This window comes from Sceloporus occidentalis, unplaced genomic scaffold, assembly GCF_023333645.1.
Source record: "Sceloporus occidentalis isolate IW3139 unplaced genomic scaffold, rSceOcc1.0.p SCAF_59, whole genome shotgun sequence".
NCBI classification, from domain to species: domain Eukaryota; kingdom Metazoa; phylum Chordata; class Lepidosauria; order Squamata; family Phrynosomatidae; genus Sceloporus; species Sceloporus occidentalis.
Window position 1 is genome coordinate 2,178,023 of NW_028317039.1, and position 20,880 is coordinate 2,198,902.

At 39.7% G+C, this 20,880-nt stretch overlaps 1 protein-coding gene across 1 annotated transcript; it reads left to right on the forward strand.

The window, feature by feature from the left end:
• Nucleotides 1-423: 423 nt before the first annotated feature.
• LOC149287540 (ras-related protein Rab-5B-like) lies at nt 424-18,089 on the forward strand. The gene is made up of 5 exons (XM_089492682.1): nt 424-583; nt 1,885-2,036; nt 10,387-10,509; nt 16,967-17,060; nt 17,977-18,089. Exons 1-5 carry the CDS (start codon nt 424-426, stop codon nt 18,087-18,089), a joined length of 642 nt encoding a protein of 213 aa, XP_089348808.1.
• Nucleotides 18,090-20,880: the final 2,791 nt, after the last annotated feature.

Sequence of the window (20,880 nt, forward strand, 5' to 3'; positions counted from 1 at the left end):
AGGAAAGGTGATAGAACAACATTCTCTTCACGCTATTATAGCCAACCATTTTGTGAATGTGTTTTAGTAAGATGAAATTGATAGAGGTATATGATTTGTACAATAGTGTAAGAAGAACTGTTACATGACACAAAAATATAGAGCATGATGAGTTTTCAGAATATTGGTGGGAGGCAACAAGTTTCTCATACACAAGAAAATATAATGCTATTGTAATTTCCAACACTAAGCTCAGCCAGCTTTTGTTTTATTTTTGCCACATGTCTAGTCAACAAGTGTTAATATATTTGTCCTTAAGTCAGCTACTTTCCTGATTTTGTTTTTTCTTTAACAGAATTGATTTCCAAAGATTGGAAAAGATTTTTCATTACAACATCAAATATCATTTGCTTGAGTGAACGCAACAAAGACCAATTCAACACCATGGCCGGCAGGGGAAATTTGCGGTCTAATGGACTGGGCCAGACTAAAATCTGTCAGTTCAAACTTGTGCTCCTTGGGGACATGGCGGTAGGAAAATCCAGTCTGGTATTGCGGTTCGTTAAGGGTCAGTTCGATGAGTTCCAGGAGACCACAATAGGAGGTAGTAAAATCTTAATTCTCTAATGTTTTTATTGTAATATTGTTGGTACGGTCATGGCCACAATTTCCAATGCATTTCCTTCAAGGATTGTAAGAAGCAATACTTTGTGAGCTGTGAGGGGGAATAATAGTTTGTTTGTCACTGTGTGTTTTCTTGTCTCATACTTATGTTGTCAACAGTAAGGGATTGTGGGAATTCATAGACAAGAGACTGCCTCTATTGCAAAACATCACATGGTTGCAGATTGAAATAAAATTTGCAGCTCTACTTGGTGCAGAGAGCCTTCTAGGATCAGTAAGCGGTTGGTCCTGAGACTATGTATTTTAATCTGGGGTTAACATCTCTCTTCTCCTTCCTGTGTGCGTGTGTGCAATAGGGTACAAAAACTGCTCTGGCCATTTAGTGCAAACATGGTAACACCCCCCCCCCGTTCATGAAGGGGTTACAGTTCTCACACAGTACTTGGAAATGCATTCTCCTTTAGAGAGGGTGTCAAGGACATTAGACTTAAGTTATAAATGGTGTGCATCTGAATCATTTTGAGTAAGCTGCATGTTTTTGCACCAATGTATAAAAAAATGCCTAACAATGGCAATTGAGTTGGAGTGTGTGAAAGTTTGATGTAGTCCGCTCAAGGGTTGGTATAAGGAGTACATGAGTTCAATGAGGTAAGCAATGTATGGTGCACTCAGTTGCCTCTTTACTAAATCATTTTTTTTACCTAAACACTTGCTTTAATGGAAAAACAAAAATAAGGATAATTTTACGTTTTTCTTTGAGTAATATTGGGTGTGAACCAGGCATGACTTTTTTTTTTTTTTTTTTTTGGTGTTCATCTACTTGGGAAATATATTTTAAAAGGTAAAAGTGCTATTAAAATTGGAACCATATTTGATCGTGGGAATTTGCTGAGTTTGGAGAAATCACCAAAAGTTCAAATTTGGTAGTTTGAGAGAACACCACTGAGGCAAAATAAGTACAAGTATAAAGATAGACCTGTCATGCGTAAATAGAATTTCTCAAAATTTTGAATGTTTTGCCATAATTGGGATTTTTCATTCTGTATTTTTTCAATATTTCCCATAAGGTTCCCACAATAGTTTGTCTAAAAGCTGTACTATAGTTTGCTACCTTCTAAAATTGATATATGGTGTATATATATATATATTTAAATTGTAAAGTGTAAATATGTTTCTAGTTTAACCTCTTTGCTTTCAGAAGGGCACCCAACCATTGCAAAGAGGCAGAGGAGTTCTAGAGTGGATGCTAAGCTCACTTCCCTGTTCCCTGTGTCCCTCCAGCTGCCTTTCTAGCTCAGTCTGTGTGCCTGGATGATACAACAGTAAAGTTCGAGATCTGGGACACTGCAGGACAAGAACGATATCACAGCCTCGCCCCAATGTACTACAGAGGAGCCCAGGCAGCCATTGTGGTATTTGACATTACTAAACCGGTGAGAACCTGCTTCAGCAAATACTGGTGGATAACTGTTAATGCAGATCAATTTAATGGAAAAGTGCTGAGGAGGCTTACACATTTTATGGTGGGGTCAGATGCTGAAGCCACTGTGTCTGCATCAGATATTGACCCAATATCTGGCATTGTCTAGTGTTGCGTCAGATTGAGCCAATATTTAACGTGCCAGATGATGATGATGATTGCCAGATTCCACCTGCTAAAATGAGGTATGAAGAACCTGTGCCTGATCAAAGTTGGGTCTACCCAAATATGGCCGACCCAGAAATACATTTTTCTCATATTTTTTTGAGTTGCTAGTAGCTCAAATAAACATGCACCCTAGTGTCGGGCAGCAGCTAGGCCTAGCGCCCTAAAATTGTGTGGTACCTTCTTCTCCCCTGTTTGAACAAGGGCTACCGGCTATGGGTGGATGATTTCTTTTAAAGCAGCCCATTTATTTTATTATTTTTAGTTGATACCCCAGCACTGGGAGAACCTTTGCGGTTTTTCCTCACAATTGACCTATGCCAAGCAGTGGCACGGCACTACCGGTGCTTTGCACAATAATGAGTTGTTGGCCCTTAAGAAACACTGATAAGGATGTGTATATCATATGCTATATTGTGACTATACACAATGAGCCAGTGGTACCTGTCAGTGTACGATGGGAAGGTGATGCACAGAAGCTCAAACCTCAGCGCATCATCAAATGGGGAACATGGGGAGTAAAGATTTTTCCGACCTGTGTCTACAACCGTACCTGGTGTTGAGGTGGCCATGTACTGTACCTCGCGCAGCTTGCCATGTAGTACACATTTGTGCTGTACAGGAAATGTGGAATTGGGAAGATCTACACCTTCCATGATTTTCAACTAAAACTCCTGAGGGATATCCTATTTGATGAGTACACTGGCAGGCATTTCCCTTGCACAATCCCCCTCCCCCCACTGCTGCCAAACAGAGGCATCAGAAAAAGGCTATTGGGAATGACTCAAGGTGCCAGTGCCCTTCCTTTCCCTCTCTGCCAGGCCTTTTTTACATTCATTTAGGGTGAGCCACGATGTATTCTCAATTGGCACAATTCCATAACATTTTCCCCTGCAAATTCCTTGATGACAATTGACGGTCCGGGGACGTCACGTGAAAACAAACAGTTAACGACAATTGACGTGCCAGGACCGTCATGCCTTCAAACGGGTGCAGAACGATATCTATGTTCGCTTTCTGCACCCAAATGGTGTTGCTGTAACTCCTCAGCAACACAGATCGGCATCAGGGGCGACTTGCAAGATGGCGGCACATCCTTTAAAAAAAATAATAAAGGTTGAAAAGAGTTCCCGGGAGAGTCTCTCCAGACCATCCTGAGAACTCTGGCTCCACTTGCAGGTGGAATACAGGTACTGCATCCAACTATGCAAGTCAATGGAGCGCAGCTTTCTAATCACAATGTGATTAGTAAAATAAATAAGGAAAAAATAATAATTTCCCATTGATGTCACCATCAGGGGAACCTTCCAGTTCCTAAAAATGTTAATAATTAATAATAATAATAAAAAATATATCAAAATATATAAAATATTTTTATGAGCAAGTCCTAAAATTAGCGCTTTATTTTCAAATGGAAAGAGTTAAAATACTGGCATGTTAAATGCCCATGAATGATTTGATGGGGTAAATTGAATTGGCCGGGTTCAACAATGTCTCTGTTAACACATGAAGGATGACCACATGTCTAATTTCCAATTTGAAAAATGCACATGTCCCAAATGTGGCCTTTTAGCCCCCAAACAACCTGATAAACCCATGCATGCTGGGTATCACTGTACTCAGGAGATGTTGCTGAACACGTATTGGCGGTGTTGTGTGACAGTGACATATACCAGGACCTGTAAAATCATACCTAAAGTACAACGTGTGTGGGGGGAAAATACACACAAAAAATAGTGGTAGAATTAGTGCATGGAAAGAGTTAACCCCTTAACCCCTTCGTGACAAAGGCTGATTTTACTTTTTGTACCCTTCGTGACAATGGCCGTTTTAACATTTCTGCGCTGCTCGTGTTTAGTTGTAATTTTCTTCTTTCCCGTTTACTGAACCCACACACATTAGATATTGTTTTTTTCAGGACAAGAAGGGCTTTCTTTAGATGACATTGTTTTGATTGTATCATATTATTTACTACTAAAAAAAGTATAAAATATGGTGAAAAATTTAGAAAAAAAAATGACTGTTTCTAACTTTTAGTTGAAAAATCTTTTACTCATCTATAAAAGGTAATGAAAAAACCTGCTAAATGGATTCTACTATTTGTCCTGAGTTTAGAAATACCCAATGTTTTTATGTTTTTTTGCTTTTTTCTACCCATTATGGGACAATAAGTACAGGTAGCGTTTTGCTATTTCAAAGCCATTTTTTCCAAATCTGGTAATTCTTCCCCTCATGTGCCATTTCGGGTATCTTTGAACCCGGCCAATGCAATTTACCCCATCAAATCATATATTTTTGAAAACTAGACAGCCCAGGGTATTCCAAATGCTAGTATTTTAACTCTTTCCATGCACCATATCTACCACCAGTCTTTGTCAAACTTTGTGGTAGTCATTTTTTTGCATTTGTTTTTTCACACACATTTTACTTTAGGTATAAATAAACAGGTTCTGGTATATGTCACTATCACAAAACACCCCAATATGTGTTCAGCAACATCTCCTGAGTACAGCGATACCTCACATGAAGGATTTTGCCTGGCCGTTTGGGGGCAAAAGGGCCACATTTGGGGCATGCGCATTTTTTCAATGTTGAACTTTGGCATTTGGGGATCCACTGCCCTTGCCCTATTTGGTACATCTTTGAGCCGGGCCATTTCAGTGTGCCCAACAAAACCATATATTTTTCTAAACTAGACACCACAGGGTATTTTAAATGCTGGTATTTTAACTCTTTGCATGCACACATTTTACCACCAGCATGTTTTCAAAGTTTGCAGTAGTATTTTTGTGTGTGTATTTTTCCCCCACACACCTACTTTATGTATGAATTTACAGCTCCTGATATATGCCGCTGTCACACGACACCCCATAATGTGTTCAGCAACATCTCCTGAGTGCAGTGATATCCCACATGCATGGGTGTGTCATTTTTGTGGGAACTAAAAGGCCACATTTGGTACGTGTGCATTTTTCTAATTGGAAATTAGGTGTGTGGCCATCCTTCCCCCGGTGTTAATTGGGACGTTGTTGAACCTGGCCAATTCAATTTACCCCATCAAATCATACCTTTTTTAAAAGTAGACACCCCACGGGCATTTAATATGCCAGTATTTTAACTCTTTCCATGCGAGAATTGTTTTAAGCTAATATGCTAATTTTAGGACTTGCTCACAAAAATATATTTTTTATATATATATATTTTTTTTTTGTCTTTTAAAAAAAAAAATTTTAACATTTTTTTTCAACTTGGAGGTTCCCCTGATAGTGACATCAGTGGGAAATGATTTTTACATTTTACTAGTTTTTTACTATTTTTTTTCTAATTATTATAAATTTTATTTTATTTTTTAATTTATTTTTACTAATCACACTGTGATTAGAAAGCTGGCTTCCATTGACTTGCATGGTGAATGCAGTACCTGTATTCAGCCTGCAAGTGGAGCCAAAGTTCTCTAGATGGTCTGGACCGTCTAGCGAACTTTTAAAATTTGTTTGTTCCTGTTACAGGGCAGCGGCCATCTTGCTTGATGGCGAAGATCATCGGCAGCTGCGGCTGTGACCGCTCTCCGGAGCGGTCACAGCCCATCGAAAGGTAAGTGTTTGGTGTCGCTGGATGCCTCCTGATCGAGGCATTCCAGCGACACCATTTAAGTTTAGACGCTTTTAATACGGGCGTCCGCCGCCATACAAAGTATGGCGGATGTTGACGCCCCGTGGAGGGGCCAGAGATGGCCCCTTCGTTCCGATAGCGGCGTTGCTGAATGCCTCGAGGTCGAGGCATTCAGCAACGTTTTTTGGGTGCAGAAAGCGAAAACAGATCGCTTTCTGCACCCGTTTAAAGACGTGCCGGTCCTGGCACGTCAGTTGTCGTAAAGCACATGCTTTTCCGTGTCGTGCCAGGACCGGCAATTGTCGTTAAGGGGTTAAGGACCAGGCTGTGTTTTACCTTTTGTACCATTGGGACCGAGGCTGTTTTAACACTTTTGTGTTCGTGTTTAGATGTAATTTTCTCTTCACTCATTTAGTGAACCCACAAAAATTATATGTTGTTTTTTTCAGGACAAGAAGGGCTTTCCTCAGATACCATTGTTTTAATCATATTATCTAATTTCCCATAAAAAAAATAATAAAATATGATGAAAAATGTAAAAAAAAAAACACATTTTCTGACTTTTACCCCAAAAATCTTTTACTCATCCAAAAAAGCTAATGAAAAAACCTACTAAATATATTCTACTATTTGTCCTGAGTTTAGAAATACCCAGTGTTTTTATGTCTTTTTGCTTTTTTCTGCACGTTATGGAGCATTAAGTACAAGTAGCGTTTTGCTATTTCAAAACCATTTTTTCCAAATCTGGTAATTCTTCCCCCCATGTGCCATTTCGGGTATCTTTGAAGCCGGCCAATGCAATTTACCCCATCAAATCATATATTTTGGAAAACTAGACACCCCAAGGTATTTCAAATGCTAGAATTTTAACTCTTTCCATGCACTAATTCTACCACCAGTCTTTGTCAAACTTTGTGGTAGTAATTTATTTTGTGTTTTTTATCGCTAAAATTGCTCTTCAGGTATGGATTTACAGCTCCTGGTATACATCACTTTCAAACAACACCCCAATATGTGTTCAGCAACATCTCCCGAGTACAGTCATACCCCCCCATGCATGGGTTTGTCGGGTTGTTTGGGAGGTAAAACGCCACATTTAGGAAGTGCACAATTTTTTAACTTGGAACTTTTACATCTGGTCATTCTGCCCCCATGTCCTAATAGGACCATATTTGAAGCCGGCTAATTCAATTTACCTCATCAAACCATATATTTTTGAAAACTAGACACCCCAAGGTATTTCAAATGCTAGTATTTTAACCCTTTCCATGCATGAGATTCTACCACCAGCCTTTGCCACACTTTGTGTTAGTATTTTTTTGGTATTTTTTTTTTTACACAAATTGTACTTTGGGTATACATTTATAACTTCAGGTATACATCACTATCAAACAACACCCTAATATGTGTTCAACAACATCTCTCGAGTACAGTGATACCACCCATGTATGGGTTTGACTGCTGTTTGGGGTTAAAAGGCCACATTTGGGAAGTGCGCTTTTTTTTCCCCTATTTTGGTCAGTCTGTGCCTATGCCCTATCTTTGAGCCTGGCCACTACAATTTACCTCATAAAACCATATATTTTTTAAAACTAGACACCCCAAGGTACTTAAAATGGTAGTATTTAACCCTTTCCATGCATCAGATTCTACCACCAGCCTTTGCCACACTTTGTGTTAGTATTTTTTTGGTATTTTTTTACACAAATTGTACTTTGGGTATACATTTATAGCTCCGGGTATACGTCACTATCAAATATGTGTTCAGGAACATCTCCCGAGTTCAGTCATACCCCACATGTATGGGTTTGTCTGGTGTTTGGGGTTAAAATGGCACATTTTGGAAGTGTGCTTTTTTTCCCCCCCCATTTCGGGCAGTCTGTGCCTATGCCCCATCTTTGAGCCCAGCCACTCCAATTTACCCCATCAAACCATTCATTTTTTTAAATTAGACACCCCTTGGGTATTTGAAATGCTTTTATTTAAATTTTTCCATGTCAGGATTTTTGGGAAGATACAGCGCTAATTTTAGCACTTGCTCATAATAATAAACTTTATTTTTTTATTTATTTTACTCTTTTTGGATGTCTCCTAATCGAGGCATTCCAGCGACACCATTGAAGTTTAGGAGGTGATCGTTGATCGCCTCCTAAACGCTTTTAAAACGGGCATACAATGTATGGCGGATGTTGACGCCCCGGGGAGGGGCCAGACATGGCCCATCATGCCGATCTCAGTGTTGCTGAATGCCTCGACATCGAGGCATTACAGCAAGACCGTTTAAGCTTAGAAAGTGATCGTTTCTAAGCTTGTTTAAGTCTGATGACGTGTCAGGCACGTCATAGGTCGTTAAGTGACCGTTTTGCATGGCGTGCCTGACCCGGCAATGGACGTTAAGGGGTTAAAATACCAGCATTTGAAATGCACTGGGGTGTCTAGTTTTCAAAAATAAGTGGTTTTATAGGGCACACTGAATTGACTGGGTGCAAAGATGTACCAAATAAGGCATGTGCAGCGGACCCACCAAATAAAATTCAACATTGAAAAATGCACATGCCCCAAATGCAAGTCGCCCCTGATGCCGATGTCTGTGTTGCTGAGGAGTTACAGCAACACCATTTGGGTGCAGAAAGCGAACATAGATATCGTTCTGCACCCGTTTGAAGTCATGACGGTCCTGGCACGTCAATTGTCGTTAACTGTTTGTTTTCACGTGACGTCCCCGGACCGTCAATTGTCATCAAGGAATTTGCAGGGGAAAATGTTATGGAATTGCCCCAAAGCAGCCAGGCAAACCCATGCATGGGTGGTATCACTGTACTAAGAAGATGTTACTGAACACATATAGAGGTGTTGTGTGACAGTGAAATATACCAGGACCTGTTATTTCAGAAATGAAGTAAAATGTGTGTGGGGGAAAAAAAAACACAAAAATGACTGCCACAAAGTTTGACAAAGAGTTCTGGTAGAATGAGTACATGGAAAGAGTTAAAATACTAGCATTTGAAATACCCTGGGGTGTCTAGTCTTCAAAAATATATGGTTTGATGGGGTAAATTGCATTGGCCAGCTTCAAAGATAACTGAAATGGCACATGGGGGGAAGAATTACCAGATTTTGAAAAAGTGGTTTTGAAATAGCAAAATGCTACCTGTACTTATTGCCCCCTAACGTGCAGAAAAAAAGCAAAAAACCCAAAACATTGGGTATTTCTAAACTCAGGACAAACAGTAGAATCTATTTAGCAGGTTTTTTCATTAGCTTTTATAGCTGAGTAAAAGATTTTTCAAGTAGAAGTACTATTTTTTTTTTCTAAATTTTGCACATTATTTTATAGTTTTTTTTTTTTTTAATTAGTAAATGATATGATACAATCAAAATAATGACATCTAATGAAAGCCATTCTTTCCCTTAAAAAACAATATATAACTTGTGTGGGTTCAGTAAACGGGAAAGAAGAAAATTACTGCTAAACACGAGCACGAAGGGTACAAAAAATAAAATCGGCTGTTGTCACGAAGGGGTTAAAAAAAAAATTGCATGTGGAGTATTTCTGTAATCAGGAGATGCAACTGAACAATTCAGTTGGTGATAAAGCACAGGAAATTATTGCAACGGCTGAGTTGGGCAGTGATTGAGTTTGCATGAAAATATTTCCAGTTCTCCTGGTGAAATACTCTGGTAGACAGCTTTCCTAAAATACATATTTTATGGGAATATTTTCTCCTGGGAGACTGCTAAGTTGCTTCATAGGCCTACCAAAACACCTGATCCAATATACAAGCACGTTCCTACTTGTGACCTATAATGTTCATGTTGGTATTTCGGAATCCGAAGATGCGGCAGAACTATTTAGGCTGGATTTCTCTGCCTTAACACATACTCCATGTCCCAAAAAATCCAAAGCACGGGAAATGATTTGACAGGGATTGGTGGCCAAATAGCTGCATGAAAATTGTCCAATTGCTCCTAATGAGATACTCAGGGTTGTCTGCTTTGTAGAAATATATCATTTTGTGGGTATTGTGGGTAATCTTTGTTAAAAATTATAGTAGCAAACCCAGCATCCCAAATAAAAAAAATGCAATAGTTTCAAAAACATTATATGCACCTTATAATATGTTCCCTATAACTGTTTGAAAAATGTGGGAATTCTATATAAATAGATCCAGACACCTGAATTGATACATTATAAGGGTATTTTCTGTCAATTTCACAAATTTTGTGATGGTTCAGAAGGGAATGGGTTTTTTTTTTGGTTTTTTTTTTCCTTCTGTTTTGCTAGAATTTACTAAAGTTTCTGATTATCATGTAACTTTGGGATCTCTCCTTGAAAATGTATAGTTTACATGGGTGCACTATTATCGGGAAAGGGGAATAAAGGCTGAACCAACACATGGCAAAATTGCTCCAGGATTTAAGGTACCAAAAACCCCTGGGACAGATATCTCTAAAGCCTGATAGAAATGTTTTTTACCGTGTAACATTTTTATATCTGTACTAATCTTTCTTTCTTTCTTATCCAGGAGACATTTGAGCGAGCAAAGGCGTGGGTAAAAGAATTACAGAGGCAGGCTAGTCCTAATATAGTCATTGCTTTGGCTGGTAACAAATTTGACTTAGCAGAAAAAAGGATGGTGGAATTTGAGGTAAGCTTGGGCAACCTGATATTAACACAACCTGGTTAGCACATTTTTACATTTAACAAAATTAATTTTTATTTAGTGGTTTATTTTTTACTTGAATGGCTCCCATGAGAGATGTATTTTGTGGATATCATTATATCAAAGTAATGTCAGTAGGTACCCATTTTTAGTTTTTTTATCTTATATTCCCTTGTTGGTAAAAAAAAAATGGCAGCCTCCAGGTTCACAGATAAAGTAAATTAATTGGAACATAAGAACATCAAACCAGTGCTAAACCACTCTTTATACACAAATATGTGGACACCTCTCCTAATTAAGTTTAGGTGTTGCAGTGATTCCATAGACAAACATCGGCAGTAAAATGGTTTATCCTGAATAATCAGAGGATGCGACATTTTCCAGAAGTCAGTTTTTCCCCTGGCTAATGTATTATTATTATTATTATTATTATTGTGAAGAAGAAGCATCTAGGTGTAACTACAGCTGCAAAGCGGTAGACCATTCTCAGTCACAGAGTTAGGGCTGAAGCACATACAGCATAAAATGTGTCTGTCCTCTGTAACATCACCAGCTACAAAGTTCCAAATGTTGGCACAAGCCCTGTGCGTCGAGAGCTTTATAAAACTTCAATCACCTAGCACAGGGGCGTCCAACATGCGGCCCGCGTGCCAAATGCGGCCCGCGTGACCTCAAGGTGCGGCCCGCGTGAGATCGGCAGCCAGGATCACAAGCCCTGCCGTTTACTTGTGGGAGGGTCTTTTCACTGCTCCAGTCCTGCCTCCTCTGTGGGGAGAACGAGGGAGGCCACGCCCCCTGCTGAAGTCTGTGAGTGGCATCGAGAGCTGTAGTAGGTAAGGGGGTGGGGGAGGTTGTTTGAATGAGTATGCCTGTGAGGGAATGAATGTGTGAATGAATGAGTATATGAATGAATGAGTGTGTAAGTGCTGGAACCTAGGCATGATGGGACTGTGATTGCTGTTAGCAATCACACTCCTAGCATGCTAAGTCAGCCAGTACATGCTGAAACCTGGCTAGCTGCCCCCCTCTTGTATTGATGCTGCCAGCAGTATGGAGTCTGCACTTACAGCCACCCTGTACCAGCATGTACTGGCTGATTTGGCATGATAGGAGTGTGATTGCTAACAGCAATCTGCTAACAGCAATCACAGTCCCATCATCAGGTTCCAGCATTTACTGGTTGCCTGGGTATAAAAAGAGTGTGTTTACTATTAGCAATCACACTCCTATCATGCCAAGTCAGCCAGTACATGCTGAAACCTGGCTAGCTGCCCCCCTTGTGTATTGATGCTGCCAGCAGTATGGGGTCTGCACTTACAGCCACCCTGTACCAGCATGTACTGGCTGACTTGGCATGATAGGAGTGTGATTGCTAACAGCAATCTGCTAACAGCAATCACACTCCCATCATGCCTAGGTTCCAGCATTTACTGGTTGCCTGGGTATGAAAAGCGTGTGTTTGCTGTTAGCAATCACACTCCTATCATGCCAAGTCATATTGTTGATTTTTTTTTTGTCCAATTGTGGCGTGTTACTTTTAATAAAAGTGTGGTTAAACACTAAAATTGGACAAAAATTACTGGTACAATGCCCAGCCAACCAGTACACGCTGGAATCTGGGTATGCCAGAGATTGCTGTTAACAATCACAATATATAATTTTTTTTGTACAATTTTGGTGTGTAACTTACTTTTATTAAAAGGGGGGGGGTCATTTTCAGTTTGGCTAAGTGAACCCTGAATTTTCGGTTTTGGTCCAAAATTTTCATTTCGGTGTATCCCTAAAATAAATAGAACTATTTCATTTTAACTTATCCAGAATCCTGAATTTATGGTCACAAAACTTTCTAGGCCCAGAAATCAGTGAGAGGAAAAGTAAAGGTTTTGTGTCATTTACTTTATTTTAATCTGCATATTTTATTAAAGGCCATATTTTCACGCAGTGAAAAATGAGTGCGGCCCTCGCACGTATACAATTCTGATGAAGTGGCCCACTGCAGAAAAAACTTGGACACCCCTGACCTAGCAGATGCACTGAAGCTGAAGATCACTATGCGCAATGCCCAAGTGTAAATAAAAGCCAGCCCTGGAAATAACTGAATACCAGCCCCATATTTCATAGTGCCATTATTGTGCATATGGCACATGTGGGGTCCTGGCCCAAATATTTCTTTCTTCAGAATAGGGGCAGACCATATATTTATAAAGTATATTTCAACAACAAATTAATCATAAATAAGATGCATATGAAAACCCTTAGTTCTTAATATCACTGTGGCCTATAAAATCATGTGATGAGTTGGGCCCATCTGGGAGAGTACCTGTATAAGTTCAAATAATGCTAAATAATATTGTAAGTATGAAATTAAACATTTTGGAGTTTACTTTAATAACTGAAAAAAGTTCTTAAAAACACAGAAATCACTTTCACTGTAGATGAGAAACGGGCAAATAAACCGGTATCTCATAAAAATAGACGTGTAAAAAAATATTTTAGAACAGTCCTAATAACCCTTTAATGTTTAAAAAAAAAAAAAAAAAATCTAAGCTGTCTTACAAGGGTCCAAAGACATTTTCTATGTCAAAATATGCAAAAATCTTTGGCATTTCATAAATGAGAAACCACATGGAATCCGATCAACTGAGTAAGATGCAGGTATAGATCAAATGAGAAACATGTAGATTAACAGAAATGCCTATAACCTTTTGTAATAGTTATCTTAACAAGGTTTACAATGTGTGTATAGTGCTTAGAAAGGGTGTGTATGTGTGCGTGCCCCGACCATCATTAACCCCTTAATGACAATTGCCGGTCCTGGCACGGCACGGAAAAGCATGTGCTTTACGACAATTGACGTGCCAGGACCGGCACGTCTTTAAACGGGTGCAGACCTCGAGGCATTCAGCAACGCCGCGATCGGCACGAAGGGGCCATCTCTGGCCCCTCCACGGGGCGTCAACATCCGCCATACTTTGTATGGCGGCGGACGCCCGTTTTAAAAGCGTTTAGGAGGCGATCGACGATCGCCTCCTAAACTTAAATGGTGTCGCTGGAATGCCTCGATCAGGAGGCATCCAGCGACACCAAACACTAACCTTTTGATGGGCTGTGACCGCTCCGGAGAGCGGTCACAGCCGCAGCTGCCGGCAATCTTCGCCATCAAGGAAGATGGCCGCCGTCCTGTAACAGGAACCACAAATTTTAAAAGTTCGCTAGATAGTCCAGACCATCTAGAGAACTTTGGCTCCACTTGCAGGTTGAATACAGGTACTGCATTCACCATGCAAGTCAATGGAGCCCAGCTTTCTAATCACAGTGTGATTAGTAAAAATAAATTAAAAAATAAAATAAAATTAATAATAATTAGAAAAAAATAGTAAAAAAACTGTAAAATGTAAAAATCATTTCCCACTGATGTCACTATCAGGGGAACCTCCAAGTTGAAAAAAAATGTTAAATTTTTTTTTAAAAAAAATAAAAAAAAAATATATATATATATAAAAAATATATTTTTGTGAGCAAGTCCTAAAATTAGCATATTAGCTTAAAACAATTCTCGCATGGAAAGAGTTAAAATACTGGCATATTAAATGCCCGTGGGGTGTCTACTTTTAAAAAATGTATGATTTGATGGGGTAAATTGAATGGGCCAGGTTCAACAACGTCCCAATTAACACGGGGGGAAGGATGGCCACCCATCTAATTTCCAATTAGAAAAATGCACACGTACCAAATGTGGCCTTTTAGTTCCCCCAAAAAATGACACACCCATGCATGTGGGGTATCACTGCACTCAGGAGATGTTGCTGAACACATTATGGGGTGTCGTGTGACAGCGGCATATACCAGGAGCTGTAAATTCATACATAAAGTAGGTGTGTGTGGGAAAAATACACACACAAAAATATTACTGCAAACTTTGAAAAAATGCTGGTGGTAAAATATGTGCATGCAAAGAGTTAAAATACCAGCATTTAAAATACCCTGTGGTGTCTAGTTTTGAAAAATATATGGTTTTGTTGGGCACACTGAAATGGCCTGGCTCAAAGATGTACCAAATAGGGCATGGGCAGTGGATCCCAAATGCCAAAGTTCAACATTGAAAAAAGCGCATGCCCCAAATGTGGCCCTTTTGCCCCAAAACAGCCAGGCAAAATCATTCATGTGAGGTATCGCTGTACTCAGGAGATGTTGCTGAACACATATTGGGGTGTTTTGTGATAGTGACATATACGAGAACATTTTAATTCATACCTGAATTAAAATGTGTGTGGAAAACCAAATGCAAAAAAATGACTACCACAAAGTTTGACAAAAGACTGGTGGTAGATATGGTGCATGGAAAGAGTTAAAATACTAGCATTTGAAATACCCTGGGGTGTCTAGTTTTCAAAAATATATGGGTTTATTGGGCACACTGAAATGGCCCGGCTCAAAGATGTACCAAATAGGGCATGGGCAGTGGATCCCCAAATGCCAAAGTTCAACATTGAAAAATGCGCATGCCCCAAATGTGGCCCTTTTGCCCCCAAACAGCCAGGCAAAATCATTCATGTGGGGTATCGCTGCGCTCAGGAGATGTTGCTGAACACATATTGGGGTGTTTTGTGATAGTGACATAAACTAGAACATTTTAATTCATACCTGAAGTAAAATGTGTATGACAAAACAAATGCAAAAAAATGACTACCATAAAGTTTGACAAAGACTGGTGGTAGATATGGTGCATGGAAAGAGTTAAAATACTAGCATTTGGAATACCCTGGGCTGTCTAGTTTTCAAAAATATATGACTTGATGGGGTAAATTGCATTGGCCGGGTTCAAAGATACCCGAAATGGCACATGGGGGGAAGAATTACCAGATTTGGAAAAAATGGCTTTGAAATAGCAAAACGCTACCTGTACTTATTGCCCCATAATGGGTAGAAAAAAGCAAAAAAACATAAAAACATTGGGTATTTCTAAACTCAGGACAAATAGTAGAATCTATTTAGCAGGTTTTTTCATTACCTTTTATAGATGAGTAAAAGATTTTTCAACTAAAAGTTAGAAACAGTCATTTTTTTCTAAATTTTTCACCATATTTTATAATTTTTTTAATAGTAAATAATATGATACAATCAAAACAATGTCATCTAAAGAAAGCCCTTCTTGTCCTGAAAAAAACAATATCTAATGTGTGTGGGTTCAGTAAACGGGAAAGAAGAAAATTACAGCTAAACACAAGCAGCGCAGAAATGTTAAAAAGGCCATTGTCACAAAGGGTACAAAAAGTAAAATCAGCCTTTGTCTCGAAGGGGTTAAACATGAAGTCATATTCCCCAATGATTTCCATCTCCTGTCATTATCAACCCGTATTGCACGAAAATCATCCACCTCTATACCCATAATTATTTCCCCTTCATACCATCACTCAGCATGCTTTGTTTTTTAGGTTAATCCCCTTACCTACCTGTTTTTCCAGCCTCTGAGACTGTCATCCTGCAGGTCTGTGGTTGGGCCTTGGTGATCGTGTCTACCCGTCGGCGTCATGCTTCGTTGGATATTTAATATCCAGTGCGGTGCTGACTGCAGCTGCACATATATTCAGAAGGCTGGTCTAGATCTATACACACTGTCTTAACACAAGCCTGCCCGTACACACACATTTACACTGACCTTACATGCCTATCCCTATAGACTGACCTTTACATGCCTGCTCCTATACACTGACCTTATGCACGCCTGCCCCTATACACGTGCCTGCCCTATGGAATGATGGTGCTTTATAAAACAATAAAAAATAATATACCCTGCCCATATATACACATGCCTGCCCTTACACACGCCTGCCCTCACACCTTTGCAATAAATTAGAATGCCAATTGTGAGCCAGGCCTTCTTGTTCAACATCAGTTCCTTGACCTCACAAATGCTCTTTGCTGAATAGGCACAAATTCCCTCTGGTACACTCCGAAATCTCGTGGGAAGCCTTCCCAGAACAGTGGTGGCAGTTATAGCCACAAAGAGAGCGGTACTTCATCTCAGTGTCCATTGAAGCGATGTCTAACAAGCTCATGTAGGTGTGATGGTCAGGTATCCACATACTTTTGGTCATATAGCATACCTTACTGTATACATAAATATCCTTCTGGAGGCTTGGTCCCCAGAACTGTACTCATACGCTGGATGAGATCTGTACAGTTGTATAGCCAACTCTCTTTAATGCCTCTAGATATACAACCCAGCAACCTACTTGCTTTTTTTTTTTTGCAATGACACCAACCAGTCAAAACAGGAGAACTTTTGGCATAGGTAACGGTGCAAGCTTGTAGCAAAAATCTAAATGCACCTCTCCCTAGAGAAAGGTACTAATGCTGGTAAATTGAGTCTTGAGTCACGTAAAACCATGAACTGGTGTTCGGTCCTGCCAGATTCTAAAATTCTATAATCTCTCATCAGGAAGCTCAGGCATACGCGGAGGATACAGGACTTTTATTTATGGAAACGTCAGCGAAAACTGCTATGAACGTAAATGAGTTATTCCTCGCAATAGGTATGTTTACTACAAAACTCCTCATCACAGCCATTTTCATCACTGGCATAGCCTGAGCCATGCTGCTAGTTGAGCTGCAGTACACACATCATCTTGTGTGTTTCAAAGCCAATTTCCCAACGTTTGTGTAGACCCTACTAATGCATCCTTAACCTCAGTATAAAGTCTTTTATGTATACTTAAACACGGAGGCTCTGTTAAGGAAACAAAAGAGGCTGCCAAATTGTCAGTGACTTAGCTTCTCTAAGTGAAAGATCCAGTGCATAGAGTAAAATGCCCTATGTGGCTGCCTCCTACCCTAGTAAAGGTAAGTGCCTGGCATTTTGGCAAATCTATTTTTTTCGTCAACTGACCCCTATTTGAGAAAATGTCTGATGCCTGCTGGAACCAGACATTGTAAAACCCCCACAGATGGTGACCGTATAGACCCGATTACAGACCTGGATCCTCCTCTCTGGCAGCCAGTGGACATTGGCGCAATGCACGCAGACAAAATTTTGGATCAAGAATAGGAAGGTTAGGTAGAAGAGTTGAACTTGATGGTCTTTTTTCAACCTTATGTGAACTATGTAGCTATGTAACCTCCGCAGACACTTCTGCCGGGGCTTCTATGATGGAGTGCCGGCCTGACATGACCTTCTGGCACCCTGACGGAAGTGGCGGACAGCAGCACCCCCCAGAGTGGCTTATCTGGGGGCATAAAGCATATTAGGGGGGCAGAGTGGCATATCTATAAGTAAGGTGCATTATGAATTAAGGGGGGGGGCCTAAAATGGCTATTGGTTTTCCAAATTTCTGTTTGTATATAACATATCTTATCAAAAGCAGGTTTTGTTATTTGGGAATGACTCCTGCTCTGTGTACATTGTGTTTTATAATCCATGCCTCCTATTCAATGTGCTTTCTTCCTGTACAGCAAAAAAAATGCCGAAATCGGATGCCCAAAACCCTACTCATGCTGCCCGTAACAGAGGTGTAAATATTCAAGGCACGGACCAGCAGCCACGAAGTGGATGTTGCGGAAACTGACCACAGAAGCCTCTAGTCCCTAGTATGCATCTTTGAAACTGTTGCGAACACTGTCTAGGAATCTGCCTCATGTTTATCTACAGCTGGCGAGAGTTTGTTTTGCTTATGAATATTTTTCTTTAATGTTATTCCTTTATATCATACAGTGTTAAAACAGGAAAACAAGAAAAAAACTACATTGAACCTACAATGTACAGAACTAATCGCAAACTGGTGTGGCTGTGTAGATATCCTCTGAGTTATGTGTGAGGATTGAAGACCATCAAGCTGTTTCTAACCTAATATGTGCTACTTCCATATAAACTATTCCTATGCATCCAGAATACATCTCTGGAATCCCACACAGGTTCCAAGCACTTAAGTGGCACAACTGTGTATGACTGAATTTGGACAGAAGTTGTGTTAAGCAGCTCATCTGTTTAACACTACCTGTGGTGGTGATTATAGGTTGGTCTGCTCTACCTACTTAATATGTCGGTAACCTCTATGGGACAGAAGGGGAAATCATTCACCTCTGACCTATTGTTTGTCTGTTTTGATATTGTTCTGATATGATAGACCTTCCTCTTAGGATAAAGAACAAAGCACTGTGGACCTATTGCACTTTACCTTCCAACAAATTTTGTTGATCCAGAAAATCATATTGATCTTTCTGCTGACTCAGTGTAAAATTTCCTCCCCACATTTTTAGGAAAAGAAAAAGGTATAGGACATGCTCTGAACATGACTTTTGTATTTGCACCTTCAGATAATGTTTTACTCGAACATGACTCCTCTAAATTGATTTTTAATGTAACATTAAAGCAGAGAGAATCGAATCAGTTGTGTGTTGAATGTCTGTATGAGGTAGGGGGTATCAAATCATAATTTCAGGTTTGTGTAGTTTCATAGATCTTATTAAATATGAAAAAATTGTTTACATGTGAATTAATATTTATTAGTAACAAAAAATTTCCTATAGTTTTACTAATTACGATGTAGTTATAAAATGTGTCAGTATAGTGTTCACCGCCATGCAGGGTGAGTTAAATACAGACAAAGGTCATGGGGAAGCGCCAGACCCAGGAACTTAACTGCAGATGGTTTATTCAGCACTGTAAAATGGTCAGTTACTATGCACTTACCCCATTTAAACTTGCTAGCTCTCTCCAGCACAATATAATTATTAAGCCTCTGAACAACTGTTTCCAAGTGCAGACATATTTTCTATAGACTATTCCTTAGATGGACTGTGACCATCTCAACCCCAATGGGGGTGAGCCAAATCAGTCACTAGGGTTCTGGGCTTAATTAATTACTATCACTGTCCCTGGCAAGCGGCCTGTCGCTGTTTGCAACAGTTGGTTATTGGGATGTGTGATAAGTACCTTACAAAGACTCCATAATGGTAGTTGTAGTAACGGTTGAGATATCCATACTAACGATATTACAAGGACAACCAATGAAACATAACACAAAATATAAAAAGTACAAACAAAATGTTGACAACTATCAATGAACACTTATGATGCTAACCAGGGGTGGGCTTGGGCTGGGGGGGTGACTTACTGGCCCTTTTTGAAAAGTTTTGGATCAGCCCAGAGAGACGGGAACACAGCACATGTGAGACAGGATCAGAGATTTGCTAAATTGCTACAAGAATTTTATCTGTGTTGTATGTATCCCACAAACACTACCCTGACTGCTCTCCACAAATGAGATTGTCTTCTTTTTAAACCTGTTTTTTTGTTGTTTTTTTTTAAAGAAAAACAGCTAAAGATGTTGCCATTTTAACAGTAGTGTCTGAATAAATGATTTCTAGGTGGAAATTTTTTTTTGTCTCCATATCTTGTGTGTAACCGACCGCTCACTATTTCAAAACCATTTTTTCCAAATCTGGTAATTCTTCTCCCGTGTGCTATTTCGGATATCTTTGAAGCTGGTCAATGCAATTTAACATGCCAGTATCAATGCAATGTTTTTTGTTTTGTTTTTTTTGTTTCATTTTGGGTTTTTTTAAACATTTATTTTGTGATTAGAAAGCTGGGCTCCATTGACTTACCTGTACCTGTATTCAACCTGCAAGTGGAGCCAGAGTTTTCAGGAGGGTCTGGAGAGACCCTCGTGAGAACTCTTTTCAACTCCTGATCGCCTCCTAAACTCTGATGCCCTGGGGAGCGACCAGACAAGGCCCCTGATGCCGATCTCAGTGTTGCTGAATGCCTTGACATCGTGGCATTACAGCAACACCATTTGGATGAAGAAAGCGAACGTAGATTGCTTTTTGCACCCGTTTAAAGGTCCTGGCACGTCAATTGTCGTAAACAGTTTGTTTTCACAAAGGGTTAAACATCTAAACGTTAAAGGGTCATTGCAACTTACAGTTTATACAGACAAAATGAAAAAAGACATTTAGTTACATTAGAAATAAAAGCTACTCATGACCATAACAAACATACAATTACTAGAAATACACCTTCTGGCCCCAGGAGTCTCTATGGTCATCTTGGCAATCTGCAACAATTTTGGATCTTTTTTTGTCAACAACCATGACTGAAGTCTCACTAGCCCTGGTTACTTTCTACCTTTTTTATAGACTCACAAAGTATCTAAACCAGGTATCACCTGGTCATAGGGGAGGTGATATAGAAATGCCCCTTACTGACAATGAGGTAAGCTTTTGTAGTTCTCCATTGACCATGTGACCTGCTATTATGACCAAGTAACTAACACTATCATCCTCAGTACAAGTTTTAATGTGATGTCTTTACGTTGTGGACATTTCCCCTAATTATTAGCCTTTGTTGTTTCA

What these genes read in the sequence shown, in the direction of transcription:
- LOC149287540 (XM_089492682.1), top strand. Translation starts at nt 424, where the DNA reads ATGGCCGGCAGGGGAAATTTGCGGTCTAATGGACTGGGCCAGACTAAA. An exon ending in AAAGGATGGTGGAATTTGAG is followed by an intron (nt 10,510 to 16,966) that starts GTAAGCTTGGGC and finishes ATCTCTCATCAG; the next exon opens with GAAGCTCAGGCATACGCGGA. An exon ending in TGAGTTATTCCTCGCAATAG is followed by an intron (nt 17,061 to 17,976) that starts GTATGTTTACTA and finishes CTTCCTGTACAG; the next exon opens with CAAAAAAAATGCCGAAATCG.